Here is a 16,670-nt window from a genome sequence, read left to right on the forward strand (position 1 = left end):
TGCATGTGTTTGTGTCTTGATTTTCTTCAGTGTTTTCCATATGTTTACACAATACGACTTCTACTGAAATCTATACTGAATGAAATCAATACTGGATAAACAAAAAATAAGTAATGGCTTTTTATAGAAGATTTATCATATGTCACTTTTATAGTAAAGCCAACAAAAAAACTTTCACATCCAATCCTTCTAATGGCCCTAATGTCAGCTGTGTTTGTGTGGGGGGCAGAGGCAATAATAAAAGGACAATCACTCTAATTGTATCTGATGTAAGGTCTCCCATCAGGTCCACTGTATCAAAGAGTGACAAAGCAAGAGACAACATGGTGTCTCACTCAATCAGCATAATCATATGAGAACAGCTTCCATTCACCCTTGGGTCCACGTGACTCACTCTGGGTACAAAGGGCTAACAAGTAGTGGTTCCCTTCGGTCACATCACCTACAGTACCTTTATCTAATTTCTGATATGGAGCAGGATTATTAAAATGTGTGTGTATATACAAAATATTTTGAATACAGAAGCTTATTTTAAACACGAAATATCTAACAAATTATCACAAATAATGTTAACTTAGAGAAGGGTGTGGTCCCCTCAAAATAACAACCTTTTTACATGTACACACATGCGGCCTCATTTCTATAATGTGTCTCGTTAAAAAATAAAAAATAAAATAAAAATAATAAATTTGGTCTCCCTTGCGCTTAAGTGTCCTTGGGCAAGATATTCAACTGAACCCCAGACGTCCCCTCACAACTTTGTGTAAGAGATGTAGGATAGAGAAAGTGCTGCACTATATCAATGTGTGTGAATGGCAAAACACAAAAAGCCACCGCTGATCCTGCCCTGTCTTACAGAGAGGGATGTAAGTGTCAATGTATCTTCCCTGTCACTGGAAAACATGAGTCATGAGTCATTGAAATCGGTCTCTTCATCGATGCAGAGTCCACATCTCTCGTGTGGAACGTGGTGAAACTGAACCCTTTCAGGGCCCTGAAAACTAAACCAAAACTTAAGAAGAAAAAAAAAAGAGCTTGCTCTACCAGAGTATCTCTTTTGGATCATTTTGCCCAACCCAAGCCCGGATAAAGGAGGAGGGTTGGACCTAGAGCTAGAAGTCCCACCCCACATAACAGCCTTTTGATCAATTTGATATTCTACCATTTAACAATACTGGACAAAATCCATTTATGTATGTGGGTCTAGATACAGCATTAAAGTCATGAAGTTATTTTGAGAAGTGATGGCCTATTTCAATGGCAAGATGAAAAAAAAAAGAATCAACAGAAGAATACGGAAGTGTATTGCATTCACTTTTATTTTTTATTTTTTGGGGCATTTGTCTCGGAATTTCCGAGATAATTATCCCAGAAAAACAGAATAATTTTTTTGTGAAGTAAATGTAATACGCTTCTGTAGAAGAAAGCTTATTTTAAGTTCTAAACCTATTTAGGGTGTTTTTTTCTCACTTTATGGACGTCCCATTACATTATCTAAATTAGGCGATGACGTCATTTAGAGACATCTAGCGACTTTTAGGACAGCCAATAGCTACTTTCCTTACTGAGGAGTTGGCAACACTGACCGGTTTTGCCAACACTCACTTTATCAGAAACCGCCGGAGGGGGCCCCCGCACGAACGGAGGCTTCCCCCAGCGGGCGCCGTAACTGAGGTGATCCGCAAATACCAAAATAGTAACGCAAAGTGACTTGGACAAGTAACTTTAATCTGATTATTGGTTTGGAAATAGTAACGCATACAATTACTCGTTACTGAAAAAAGTGGTCAGATTAGAGTAACGCGTTACTTAGTAACGCGTTACTCTAATCATCACTAGGAAAGATCTACATTACATGCAGACATCATTTACATGTAGGGATCTTCACATACGGTGAACATGCAATAGGGAAATTGTGGTTGCAAGAGGCTGGAGGCTTACCAGCACACACTAGGTGAGAGGGAACTTTAGACAGACCATCAATATCACTAGTGCTGTTAAAATGACTGATGACAGGGCAGATCTTTCAGTGTTCAGCAGTGGAGTCATGAGTCACAGAGAAGCCTGTAATGGAGAGGCAGTGAAAGCAGTTTTTCCATCAGTCCAGAACACACTCCACCGACAAGACAGATCTCATATCAGATGTTTTCCTCTCAGCTGAGGCCTCGAGGCTCCTTGATGGAATCATCTAAGTGACAGAAGTTCGATGAAACTGTGTAAGAGGACCTGATAGAGAATGTCTTTGTTACGCTGGTAATTTTACACCTTTTATTGAATGGAAAAAACTGTTGCGTTCATTGTCTGAGCACCAGATGATTAAAATCTAAAATCAGTAGTATTTGTACACTGATGCCGAATATTCACCATCAGTTTCCTTGGGCTTAATTCCTGCAGTTTGACCATGTAACTGATTATCAAGTGAAAATCTGCATTCACACACCGTCGCTGTAATTAACTCCATTGCCCTGATTGCACTCAATTTGTTACATTCACATGTAAAGCATTAGTTGGAGTGTAATGCAGTTGTGGGAGGTGTCAGATGGTTGCTGACACACACACACACACACACACACACACACACACACACACACACACACACACACTCCCACATCCATTCTCCGGCTTGACCCGGTGTGTGTTTCGGCCTGAGTAGAGCAGTGTGCAGGAGCCCATCTGCTCACAGGGTTAATACACTTTCTCCTCTCACACACACACACATGCTGAGTGTTCCAATTAGCTAAATGAGACATCCTTTTTTGCTCTGTGTTGATTTTTTTAATGGAGGACACATGGTTGGAAATCTTACATTATTGGGCTGAAATGAAAAATGTTGCTTACAAAAGTCTTAAACACTGACCCACAGAGAATTTATAATTTAGTTTTTCCTGCCGAATGTAATATACAAACAACGTGGCTCTCATTTGTAACTTTAGTTTATATCTAAGTAAGTAGTAATGACTGTTGGTATCTTTATCTGAGGAGTAGCTGCAGAGCAACTACAGCAACAGGTGGAGCTCAGTTTTGTAAATCTCAGTGGAGCGACAGCCTGCTCACCCAGTCTGACCAGCTCAGCCAGCGCTGCACACTACTGTCGTTTTCTTCAAGATTTAACCATTTCCTCCCCGCTACTGAAAACTGTCAGGGACCAAACAGTCAGAGGACAAACAAGCACAGGGGGACTTTTCAGCCAAAAATACATATGAGTGGAAGGAGCTACCAGGATACTGTACTAGCAACATCCAGGATATACAGTATAATGTTACCTTTGCAGGGTTCTTTGATTTATTTGATATGAATGCCTGCAACATCCAACTGTCAAAGAGAGATAAGTCACGGTGTTGCAGTTTTCATATCTATCATGTTTTCTGCCCATGAATTCGTTTTTCAAAAGTGCAATGTGCTTATTGCACCTTACGCTGTAAAGCCCCAGTCCGGAATTTTTTTATATTTAAAAAAGAGTACATTGTTATATTCCAGTAGCCTGTGCACTTGATCTCTCTAATACTCAAGAGCAATCAGTATTTTTCGGCAAAAATCACTTTTTCTTATGCACTGAATTACAGGTACATGAGTAATAGTAATAATAGTATTACTCAACACTACTGACTTCAAGACAGTAGGACAGTGAATACATGAAACACCCATTGAGCATTATATATAATTACTGGTGGAACAAGACATACAGTATACCATGCTAAACTAACAGCGATTCAACGTACCATGCAGAATCCTATTCATATGGAGTTACCCAATGTGCTGCAACCATCCAGTGTACCAGTGTGACAAGGAGTTGTAGCAACTGTAGGTTCTGTCATAAATGAGGAAGGATGGCAAGGCTAGCAAAGGCCTTGGTGTGGGGCTGAAGTCAGGAGTCAATGAGCCAAAGCAATATTAACGATACGATAGGCTAAATGCAATAATATGTAGGGACTGGGGAGGAGTGCTTTTCGTTCAATTGGCTTGGTAAAGGCTTGTATAATAAAAGAGGATGATACAAAGGTATTTAAGGCCCCTGCCTGATGTAAAATAAAAGCATTCAACTGTCAGACATGATTGTTCTGGTTTTAAGGACAGATTTCTTTATTTCTAAAATACTTTTAAATTGCTCTCCTTTTCATTCCAATGGAAAAGAGACAAGGCATGTGAAGTAAACTACAACAGTGTGAGTGAACTGTAAAATTATAAGGCCAATTGAGTTTTAAGTAACTACAACCTGTGGATTAAGTGGTTAAAGTACTGTTTTTGTAGCATTAGTTTAGCAGAAATAATTAATTGCTTATGTTTATATCACAGTTTTGCATTGCTACAAATGCTCTTTTCATTTAACTAAATTTCAGTATTGACAAAACTAGTTTTTTTGGATAATATACAGTATAAATATTTGAAGCCAAGCCATCGTTTAGACTTAAGATAACTAACATGTTTTAAATCATTGCTTAGTTTTTTTTTGCAGATTGACAGCTGTGTAATGGGATAAATTGATGATGTCACTATGTCTGCTTACATTCCAACGTTTGGTGATAGGATTGCTGTTCTTTGTGGACATACAGAGAGGAGGTGGAGATGTCAATATCAAGCAGTAATTTGACTTATATAATTTCAGCAAAAACCGTCAATGCAATGAAAATTCAACTAAAAGGACAAAAGAGGGAAATGCTGTCTGTGATGTTGTTTGCTGTTTGCTATAAATAAGATTGGATTGACCCTGTTAAGTAAACCAGGAGCAGGATGGATGAGCACCAGTAGATCGGCCTAGTAAATGGAAATCAATTCTTCAATTCTTTCTCTTTTTAATATTCCTTCTTGAATAAAAATCAATCTTGAGTATTTATGTATATTTTGTTCCTATACATTGACATTGCTAAATAAGGCAATCGGACTTGATCAGCATGAGGTGTCAAAATGAATTATGGGTGGTAGAACAAAAAATGCTGTATTATACGTTCATTTTGGAAAGTAGCCTGCTGTAAAATGTTCCCTCATCATTTACAGTATTCAAATGTATCTAAGAAAAACGGTACTTTACTGTAGCAAACTCCCTGTATTTAATGGATTTTTTTTTTACAGTGTATGATTTCGTCTTCTTGGCGACAGGAAATTTATATCCAATAAAACATACAGCAAATTCAACATTTTAAAAGTTGGTCTTATCAAGGCCGCAAGACCCTAGATTTCCCATGGCTAAAAAATGAATTAATAAAATGATTAAGATCTCAGCATATGAAGACATGTTGTTGATGGGGGAAATGTAACTGAGACGTAGTGAAACTTTCTGGCTTCAGGTCATGCTTGGCCTAAAATAACATTGTATATATTAATGATTGGCTATACATACAAGGTGTTCACAGTTTTCTTTAATTTCATCTCACTTTATGTTAAATGTGAGTCATCCTCTGTTCTCTATCTGTTATGTGGTATGCTGCACTGTAATGTACAAATTTGAATCACAAAGAATGTAGAAACTGTAAGAGACAAATAATAAAACCATTAAGGCTCCAAAGGGCCAAATTTATAAAAAGGTGGCCCCATTACTGCAGTGAAGTTATAAATTCTATGTTATCCATCAATATGCTCTCTTCTACTGCACACATTTCCTTTCCTCTTTATCTGTCCCTCTTTCCTTTGGGGTTTCTATATAGGCCTATATCTAGTTCATCTGATTGTGATTCATATACATTTCCTAATGTATAATACAATGGCAGCTGAAGCAGGAAGAGAAATAGAGACGGTTCGAAATGTAGAACTGCATTATATTAGGGATTTATCTCCAGCCCGGTTCTAAATTCAACCTACTTTAATCAAAGTTTAGACTTAATGTTCATCATTTTCACATGAAATTAGCTGAAGCTGAGACCATGTAGAACAAAAACTGTCCAAACACTTAAAACAGCAGCAATAATATTACACTTTGGTATAATGAGAGAAAGTTGCTGTAGTATTTTTTTTGTCGATTTATAGCTATAGACTTGCACAATAACAAGGTTTTATCTGGAAAGGTACTGCACTAGATAATAATAGAATATGTTGCTTACGAGCTAGCTTTACATGTACTGTAAAGAGGCTGTAAGTTGGTCACTACAAAAACACAGTCTTAAGTCTGAGCTTTTACTGATTAATATTTTTGTATCTAATTGTTGTAAAATGTATGCAGATTGCCTGGTTGAAATACACAGTATAACATCTTAAATACAAGTTACAGCAAATTAACTTTATGTCATTTAGAAAAAAAAGAGATATTCAATATTTTAGAGAGATATTACATATCTTTACACACATCAACAAGTTGATTTGAGCTAACAAGCTTTGGATGATCACCGAATCTTTAAACTGATAATTCCAAGTCTCCTCTAAGTTACAATTTGATGCTACTAAGACTAGAGTATATGTGAATTTCACATTGTTGTGAGTATATAGTCTGTCCTCAGCAGCATCTGCAAAGTTGCAAAATAATTAATTTACTGTCAACATTCATTGTTTTATGTTAATTATATATGAATAATATATCATATACATCAATATTATATAATAATTTCTCATGGCAGCTGAGACACATTTTTGACAGTTCTGTGTGTATAAAAACAAAAAACAACAACCTGAAGAAGGTTGAGAGAATAAATATTGAAGAAGTCATCCTCCCTCTCACAACCACGCATAAAACACAGGATAGGAACCCTGGTCAACTATTGTGTGTGTTCAGGATAATAAAAAAATATATATATAAAAAAAAAGAAAGCCCATTCAAAACTCTGTAAACTTTATTCACGTTTTTTTTCCTTGCTCAAAACTCATCTACTCTTCTTAGTGGTGTTGCTGTTAATAACCTTTCACAGCCTTAACAAAATGAGCCATAAAACCAGGGTCAGTTTGTGAAAAGGAGTTTTCTGAGTGGGGGTCACTGGGGCTGTAAATGTCTCTACCAGTGTGTGTCTGCAGCCTCCTGTGGCCTGGCCTGGCCTGGCCCAGCATGGCTGTGCAGCATGGATGGTTGTAAGGTGACGGAATGCCCCCCCCCCCCCAATAGAATCCTCCACCCCCTCCACTCCCTTCCTCACACATATGCACTCTCCCTCACGGCCATTATGAAACCCCAGCAGATGGCCAAGAGACAAAAGGTGTGTGAGTGTGAGAGGCCTCCACCTCTTCGCATACCCCCTCATTTTTCGAGTGAGCCCCACAGTCTGTTGCTATAGTGTTACAGCTGGAGCCCTATGAAACTTCTTTCTTACCCACCCTCCCCGACCCTAAAGCTCTCCTACACTTCCTTGCGCGTGCCTCTCAATAACGACAAATTGACAGTGCTTACGCCATCCCTTATTCATGCAGATGTGGTGATTTAGCCTCAATTTCTCACTAGCAAGACGAGCTCCTTTAATGTGGAGACGTTAGCCTAAATGATTCCTTGTGTCCTTTATCAGACAAGAGCTCCCATTTGGGGCCCTGCTGCAGGTAATTCTCCTTTTGACAGTGCAATTGAACCGGCCAGCGCTAAAGGGCTATTTGGCGAAGAGCCATTTAATGTAAGTGCTCTCAAGGCCAGCAAATGACACTTGTAGAGACAATGTCACCCCCACTGACACCATCAGTTGATTGTGTATTGAACAGCAATGGGTGAGCAGTGTAGGCCTCCGGCCAGAAATATGCAGCATTATTGGCAGAGCAAAGTCCAAGGCAAGTGTCTGGGGAAGAGTGAATTCAAGAGGGCGCTGTGGAGGTCTCTGTCAATACCAGGTGCCAAGGACACCAGGACAGGGACTGTGAGGTGATAAACTGGCTTATTTCACTAATGTGTGCCGCATGATCATTTTTTACAGCCTGCAGCAGGGTACACCCACTTTCTGTAGAAATGATCTCAACATGCCAAGACGATGTCCTTGTACAGATTGAGCTCCTGTTAAAGAGCACATGAAAAGAAACATCACAAAACACATTCAATCACCCAAATTACACTTTTAGCATTGTGTCATAAAACATAATAATGTTCCAGATGTAGTATCTAAAACAGGAGGTTTCCTTTGAAGGGTTTTGCATTTAGGGGAAACTAGTGTGGTGTCTCTTCTAAACATGCCAGCATGAAGCGTTTTTTAATTTTGGTTTATTACATTTCGAATGTGTGGCTTATATGTAAGCTTGCATTATATTTTTGAGCTACTGTTATTTTTTCATACATATCATTTTGGCTATTTAAGAGGTCTGATAAGGAACCAACACAATCGTCAGACCTAAATTCACAACTTCAAATCAAAAGCTCTGCAATTCAGCTCAATATAAAGCATTGCAGCTTTGTTACTAACAATACAGTCTGCCCTGGAGAAGCAGGGCTGCTCTATTGACAGCCCAGCATTTCCCACAGACTTAATTCAATCGATGGCAGCATCGGGGGTGCACGTGCACACACCAAGTTAGACAACTCAAATGTTTTTTGGACAAGTGTTAAAAAATGTTGGTTCATGGTATTAAAATATAACAGGCCGCCACAATCGTGATAATAAATGAGAAACACTAATATATCATCTTGGCTTGTATATGATGGATGAAGGTCTTGGCAACCATCACTGTCTGTTTATTGGCAGAAAAAATTTTCAATTAAAGAAGCATATCTACATACACTCATATATACCCAAAATGTTGCACAATATAATTTTGTCAGATAAAAAAGGCTTGGACTTTTTTATAATTTAGAATATGTGTACTACATATGATACACCTGTTGTTTTACTCTGCATCTTCATCTACCACCAGGCATGTCATCATACTGCACCCTCTTCATTGCTCTGGTTTTTCCATCTCGGACAGCATCTGTAGCCTGCACCCGGCTTCTCCCCTGAGACTCTGACGTCTACAGGAGCAGAGGCCAGTGACACGTGGGATTGAGGACCAACACAATAGCGAGGAGAGAGATGGATAGATTCTTTTTATCAGCTTTGGGGTCTGACTAGATTAAAATGCAGTTGTACAACGCCTCCTCCCTGCTTTTTTTGGCATCCCCTGTTGGCCTCCTTGGCATCCCCACTCCTTCCCCTGTCAGTCACCTCACCTGACAGCTGGGAGTCCTCTCCTCATCTCCCTGCTGACCCCTCATCCTGCCTGCCTGCACGAGGTGACATGGTGCGGATGTGGCCGACTGTGTAAGACTTTTAACAGTCACTTCCAAATTGACTCAAGAGGTGTTTTGTCAATTGCTTCTGCAGAGATATTCCTTCCTAACACCATTTGCACAAACCTGGTTGGTTAAAAGAAAAAGTATGAAACATGTTGGAACATAAATCACAAGTCGTTCTCTGCAGCGAACCACAATAAACCCTTGAGAAACATACAGAGTGAAGAGGGGAAATTCTCCTTTTCCTCACTCGCTGAGTGCTGATAAAAAGAAAAGAGACAATCACTCTCATTCACTGGTGTGCAGCTGCCTCATTGTCAGATGGCCGAGTGGAGATTTCTGTGGAGGTGCTGAAAAGGACCTGCGTTTGTTTTTCAGATGGCTTTCTAATGACTGGATGTGATTAACACAAATTAGCTCACTTATCACAGCTCAACATTCTTAGACAGACGGTCTCTGGGTTCATTCTGTGCAACGCTACTTAACATGCATTTAATCAGATTACACAAAAAACGCAATTACTAGATTTATCTATAAGAAATATTCAGTTTGTGATTGGATCATTTCCCCCTGTGCCTTCAAAACAAATATAATTACAAAAAAAAATACAGATTTATGGAGTCAGAATATGCTTAGTGTTGTTAGTTAGTTTGATGATATCATACCAGAATCTCACATGCGTAATGCTCACTGTCACTGCTGCTGAGAGCCTCATGTGCTTTATATTATTTACCCCAGTGGCACATTTTAAGACTTATTTTTAGAAGATACAATTTTGAGGACTAATTGGTGATCAGTGATCAATTTAATACAATTACAAGCTAAATGTATAATTCTTGCTTTTAGCTCTGTAATAGCGGTGAACCTACAACCAGGTTCTGCAGGACAGCAAACAGGAGCCATCAGACAGAAAGTAACCTGTTAACTAGTGTCATCCCCAGCAGAGTGTCATAGAGTCAGTCTGGAGTCTCTTGCAAGTATCAGCTGTGAAGTGCAATGTGAACAAAAATGTAGACGTCAGACTCAAACGTTTAAGAGTAGGGCATGAGTATTTACAAAATATTTCTTCCTCATCTTTGGTGCCACACCAGCTGGTGGCGCTCTAGGCGACTGTCAGGGGTGTCCATGACTAATGCTGGTTCGGCTCAAACAGGAGGAATTTGTCAGGGACCATTTTAACTGTAGATTAATAAACTTTGAGCATTCTAGTGAGAATTTGAGGCTGCAGGGTGGTGTATGTGAGACTTTGCCTAAATGATGTTTATTGTACTAATTTATAGTATGAGATAAACATAGTGTGGGTGTGCACAGAATAGTTGTTGTTTTGAGCCTTTTCATGGGATTTATTGACAGTAATAAGAATACATAATATCACAAGGTCATACTTTATTATGGAGATTACTGTCTGCTGTGTGTGCGGTGATACTATTCCATGATCCACTCCAGAGCCATCTGTGAGTGAGTTGTCTAGGTTGTATTAAGCTGCAGCTGCTAACCAGAGTTTGACCCCATGACCCTACATGCACACAGAGGTCAGTCTGTCACAGCCGATGGACTGGAAGTCACCGGGGGGAGGCTTTTTATCCAGATGAGGGTTATATGGTTAGTTTGGCAGGCTGGGGTCTTCAGAGGGACATAAAACTGCCAGGGACCATACAGAGGGTGGAAGTGAAAAATAGACCTTCAGGCTGTCATTACATAAACGGAAAGAATCAGTAAAATGGGCAAATTAATATTTTGGATTAATTAATTAGAGTTTAACAAAAATGATGCTTGCAGTGTTTTATATGGGTTGGTTACTTCTTTTGTTCTTATTTGTATTGTTATTTCAACTTTTTCATGTATTTTCGGAAGAAACATTTTGCAACATCTTACTAATTACAGGGGAAATATACATAATGTTCTGAGGAACTGCAAAACCTCAATGAGTGGAAAAAGTAACATTGATGCACTTAAACCCATTTTACTACTGGAAACTCTTCTTCCACAGAGACAGTTCTTTAAGTGTACACACTGACCACACACCCACAGTATTCTCTCTCAATATTTGCACAAAATACCAATTTCCCTTTCACAAACATTCCTAAGAATTTTCAATGACATCAGTTCCTTTCTAGAAGAACCTAAGATCCTAAAATACAATATTAAGGCAATATTGTTGAGAATAAAGTTGTAGTATAACAAGCAAAAATATATCAATATGAGCAGATCTGTGTTGCCTGCATTAAAATGAAGAATATTGAGCATCTTGTTAAGTGATACTTTAGCATTGGTTTTATAAATAAGGTGATACTTGATATTTTTGGCACATCAGCACCACAGTAGGGTTTCTTTATAGGACTGGTGTCTTGTCTCTTGTCTGTTCCGAAGAAGAAACAACAAATACAGAAATTAAGATTGGTTCAAGATTTTGTCTCTAGAATGGGTGTAGCTGGTGACTTCTCCTTGTTGTTTTTTTCCGGCAAAAAAACCCCGTATATGTGATAAAAAGAAATACGAGCCATAAAATACTTTATAGCTCTATGAAACTTTCGAACATTATTAATACTTTGAAAATGAGAATAAATCTGTGGATGTGGAGTTATAAAAAAAACTTCCATAGCCTATCGCTCATCTCTATTTCAGGCAGCTGCTTCTAGCACTACAGATCTTTCATGTGTTGCATGGAGGAGTTAGGTTTTAACAAGGAAGAACAATGTACAGAATAAAAGATAATATCTCTGGTTCGGCTACTTGTTATGTTACAGGAGCACAATACTAATTTGTTCAACACAAACTACCTTATGTTACTAAGTAAAGGCGTTGAGAGGAAAGAATGAAATCAGTGTGTTTTGTAACCGAGATGTACACGTTAGTGCATGTGAGTCCCTCCCTGTGAAACCATTGGTCATTGGATCCAAATCCAATCAGCAGTGATGTTAATAAAACACCTTGGAGGAGATCATCACTTTCGCTATGCTAACATTGCTAGTCATGCGAACTAGCTGCTAGCCAGCCCCCTCTCTACCCAAATCATTCAGAAAATTGCAAGTATTATAAAGGGCTTCTAAAGGTAGAATAGTCAATTGCATGAAAACTATTTAAATGTTATTTTTTAAAACATGTGTTGTACGACTTTATATAAGATTTCATGTAAACCTAAACTAAATTATTACATTTTGGATTATAAAATTATAGAACTGTCCAGATGGGTAGAAATGAATAAGAAAAAATAATCTGGCAGGGTTTCCTCTCCGAATTGGATCTTGCGTAAGGAGAGTGAAACACTTTAGTATCATACATTGTAAAATGTTTGATGGTTGGAGGGAAAAGGAGCTGGTTGGAAGGATTTGAAATGAATACAAATTTAAATATTACTCAATCAGAGTATACATGTCACTTAAGAAGAATCTGAACTTGTTGTCGTCTTTTGGTCCAAAGGTTTTGACACACACTGTTTGGTTACTTCTAAAATCACAGAGACTAACATAGCCTGTCAGAGACACATGAAGAAATCTGAAAACAGATTGAATTTAACAGACTCTGACCTGGATTTAATACAAAGAACCTGCACTGTATTCTGACTTGTATACAAAAGCCCTGTTCCTGCAGTTTAATATTTTTATAATAATCTGATGACAGTGAAATATCAAAGGAGGTGTCAATAGGAAAGAAGGGTTGGGGGTGGGGGGGTATTGGGAGCAACATAAACTGTGTGAGCTACTTCATTGAAAAACAAAGGAGGACAAGGTGTTGTGTGTAGTCTAACCCACGTGCTTCTGCACCACTATTGTCTTCTCTCCTTCCCTGGGAGAGGGGTGAAAGGAGGAAGAGGATATGGGAGGAGGAGGAGGAGGAGGAGGAGGAGGTGGTGGTGGATGACTGCTGTGTGTGCATGTTTCTGTGTGTGTGTGTGTGTGTGTGTGTGTGTGTGTGTGTGTGTGTGTGTGTGTGTGTGTGTGTGTGTGTGTGTGTGTGTGTGTGTGCTTGCAGGGAGAGGCACAGACGGCTCGTGGTAATTTGATGTGTGTCCCTGGGGATGTTTGATGGATTAATGCTAAGCAGCTCGCTCCCCACCTGATCTTTGGGGCTTGTGCCCCACATATAAAAGGCTGCAGTAGTGCTGAGCTCAGCTAGTCCAGCCACCTCTCTCTCTCCCTCTGTCTCTCTCTCTTTCTCTCTGTCTATATCTTTCTGCCTCTGTCTCTCCCATGTCACTTTCTTTCTCCATCCACCCTGTCCTCTGATTTCTCTCTCTCAGCTCTCACTATATTTTCTCTTTCTCTTTCCCTCTGGCTTTGAAGCATTTCCAGGACAGACTTTTTAAGCTTTTTTTTATTTTTCTTCAACTCATCCTCTGTTTGGCCTTTTCCGCCTGGAAGCTCAGTGTATTTCTGTGTTTTCATTTTTTTAGATCACATGTCTGTTCACATTTTTCTATGAGGTTGTAGCATCAGTGTTTCAACAAGAAAATGCCTCGCTCCTTTTTGGTGAAGCAGCCGAAGGTCCACGATGTCTCATCCTCCAACTACTACCATCAGCACCAGCAGCACTGGGACAGCTCTTTCTCTGTGACACATGCCATCACTGAGTCAGCCACCAACTTGGCGGTGCGTTTGACTGAAAATGGTGAGTTGACCTGTGTTGTGATTTCCACTTTGCCTTGACTTGTGCATTCCTGCTGGTATGGATGTATGTATGTCTGTGTTTACAGATGCTCCACATGGTCTTTCTCACAGACATGCAGCAACCAAAAGCTAAAACAACAGATAGGGATTTCCTGCCGTGGTGTTTATGTTGTTGTCTTTCCTACCTAATCGCTCTCAGAAACCCCCCAAACCCCCACAAAGCCTTCCACAGGCAGCACCCACCCCCCTCCCATATGTCTCAGGACTTTTGTTTTCTACATCGGCGGATGCTAAATAGTATTCAGGTCACGCTGGCTCAATCAGCTTAATACTCAAACCAGATCACACAGCAGCGTTTGGCTTTAATACTATTGTGTGCATGAATGATGAGATATACATGTACGCGGGCATTAGGCACAAAATCTGCTGCAACCTTTTGTCAGGTCGAACTAGATAGAAGGGGGGGGAAAGCTCAGCAGAAAGCAGATAGCCGCTTGGGACTGTGTTGTCCTTAGATGGTGCAGTTGCCCTTGAGTCTCTCTCCTCTTATCATCTGCCCCCCCCCCTCCGCCCCCCTTCGCTCATCGCTCCATCTCTCTCCATCTGATCCTGCAGGATGTTAGATAGCCACCGGGAGTAGGATTGCAGCAACACAATCCATATGTGGAGCAGTGAGAGGTGATGGGACAGGGTTTTTAGTGGATGGGTATTGACTGGAAAATAGAGAGTGCTGCAGGTAATTCAATAAAGTGCAACATGAGCAGTACATTGGCAGACATTAGAGTTTCATCTGTGGGATTTCTTCAGAGGCTGCCAGAGCCACCCTGCACTACAAAGGTGGTGTGTGTGTGTGTGTGTGTGTGTGTGTGTGTGTGTGTGTGTGTGTGTGTGTGTGTGTGTGTGTGTGTTTGGCTTTGAGACACATCCAAAGAAATGTGTGCTTTGAGCGGATTCACCCACCCACCACCAGCATCACAGATCTTCTGCTTGAGTTGAATCATTTGTTCCCCAGATTTAGGATGCCAGCTGTCTGCTTCCCTTTGTGTTCCAAAGTGTGTGTGTGTGTGTGTGTATGCGTGTATGCGTGTGTGCGCCCCCCTAACACCACCAGTCTCTCTCTCACTCACACACACATACACACACAAACACACCCCTTGGCCCTCCCGTCTCTCTTTGCTAAGTCGCAGCCCCACACCTGTCACTCACTCTCCCATTACCATACTCATGAACACTCTCAGAAACGCCACAGATGGGAAATGATCTGATTAAAATAATTTAGTGATTGAGGGGATTTCACTGTTGAGACACTCTCAGCTGCTGCTGCTGCTGCGGCCTGGTAACACGTGGGAGCCAAACTGTTGCTCTGTGACTGTTTTGTCAATGTCAGCACATTGAGTATGACTTATATTTAGTGACAATGGCCTTCCATTTAGTTTCTTTTAATTACAGAACTTGTAGGATTGATCCAAGCAGAGCCATGCACCAAAGAGTCAAGATTTCCTTTCAAGGTCGGCTGAAGCTGGCACTTACAAATAGCTTCCTGTACAGGTTTCGTATTGATTAGATGGATAAGCAAGGGAACAAGTGTCATCAGAGGTTTTCATTTGTTCCAAATAGAAATATATTTTCCACCTTCATTTAATATGTCTTTGTTTTCCTTTTCAGGCTACATCCATGATTACATCATCCCCTCCATGTTGCAGAGCACAAAAGAGCCAGGTCGGGAGCCAATCGGGTTCTCCTCAGGGCCCCTGTACTCCCCAGGTGGCAGCAGTGGGGAAGAGTTCTCCGACCACGACATGGAGCACCCGGACAGCCCCGTCTCCACTGCCACAGTGGAGTCAGACAGTAGCGGCCCTGAGTTGGAGGCGTGCACCATCAATGACCTCCTCATCTCTGATGGCCGCTCCCGCCGGAGACCCAGCCGGCGGTGTCCACGCAAGGGAGGCAGACAGTCAGACAGTAGCAAGGAGACTGGGTCAGCAGACTGCAGCCCTGCCAAAGGGAAAGCCAAAGGGCGCTACATGTGCTGTGAGTGTGGCAAGTCTTATGCCACGTCCTCCAATCTGAGCAGACACAAGCAGACTCACCGCAGTCTGGACAGCCAACAGGCCAGGAAGTGTCCCACATGCCACAAGGTGTACGTGTCCATGCCGGCCCTGGCCATGCACATGCTGACCCACGACCTGAAGCATGAGTGCACTATGTGCAGCAAAGCCTTCAGTCGGCCCTGGCTACTACAGGGCCACATGAGGTCCCACACAGGAGAGAAACCGTTCGCCTGTGCCCACTGTGGCAAAGCCTTTGCCGATCGCTCCAACCTCCGCGCCCACATGCAGACGCACTCGGCCTTCAAGCACTACTCCTGCAAGCGCTGTCACAAAAGCTTTGCACTCAAGTCCTACCTGAATAAGCACTACGAGTCAGCCTGCTTCAAAGAGCACCAGGCAGAGGATGACGGCAGCGCTGACGACTGATCATAAATATTCCTCTTTTTAATTTCTCGTCCCGCAATTTTTTAATAATTCAGAGAAAAGTTGCAGCTTCTCAGGCTTGTCACATGCATGCATCATAATCCTGCCTTTTGATATGAGCAGTAACCTCATTTTAAACAATTCAGGAAGTATGTATGAAATTCCTAAAAATCTCAGTGTTGATCAGAAATGTTATATATTTATATTGTTTTTTATGAATTAAATTGCAATAATTTACATATCAGTATTACTTTAAATGCCAACTAGCTCTTAAGTTAACGGAAACATTTTTTATTTGTTAAATTATGTATTTGTATATTTATTAATTAACTTATTTAATTATTTATCTGCCAATATTTATTATTTATAATTTATCATTGGTTGATTTATCTGTGAATTTAATATGGAATTATTATAAATCATGAATTGGATTTGTTGAGAACAAAGGCCAAAAGATATTCTGACACTATATTTCTCTGTCTGATCAATTTG

General features: G+C 40.5%; 1 protein-coding gene across 1 annotated transcript; it reads left to right on the forward strand.

The window, feature by feature from the left end:
* Window positions 1-13,548: 13,548 nt before the first annotated feature.
* Window positions 13,549-16,181, forward strand: LOC128459761 (transcriptional repressor scratch 2-like). Its single transcript, XM_053444621.1, has 2 exons — window positions 13,549-13,705; window positions 15,370-16,181. Exons 1-2 carry the CDS (start codon window positions 13,549-13,551, stop codon window positions 16,179-16,181), a joined length of 969 nt encoding a protein of 322 aa, XP_053300596.1.
* The last annotated feature ends 489 nt before the right edge of the window (window positions 16,182-16,670 follow it).

Source organism: Pleuronectes platessa, chromosome 2, assembly GCF_947347685.1.
Source record: "Pleuronectes platessa chromosome 2, fPlePla1.1, whole genome shotgun sequence".
NCBI lineage: Eukaryota > Metazoa > Chordata > Actinopteri > Pleuronectiformes > Pleuronectidae > Pleuronectes > Pleuronectes platessa.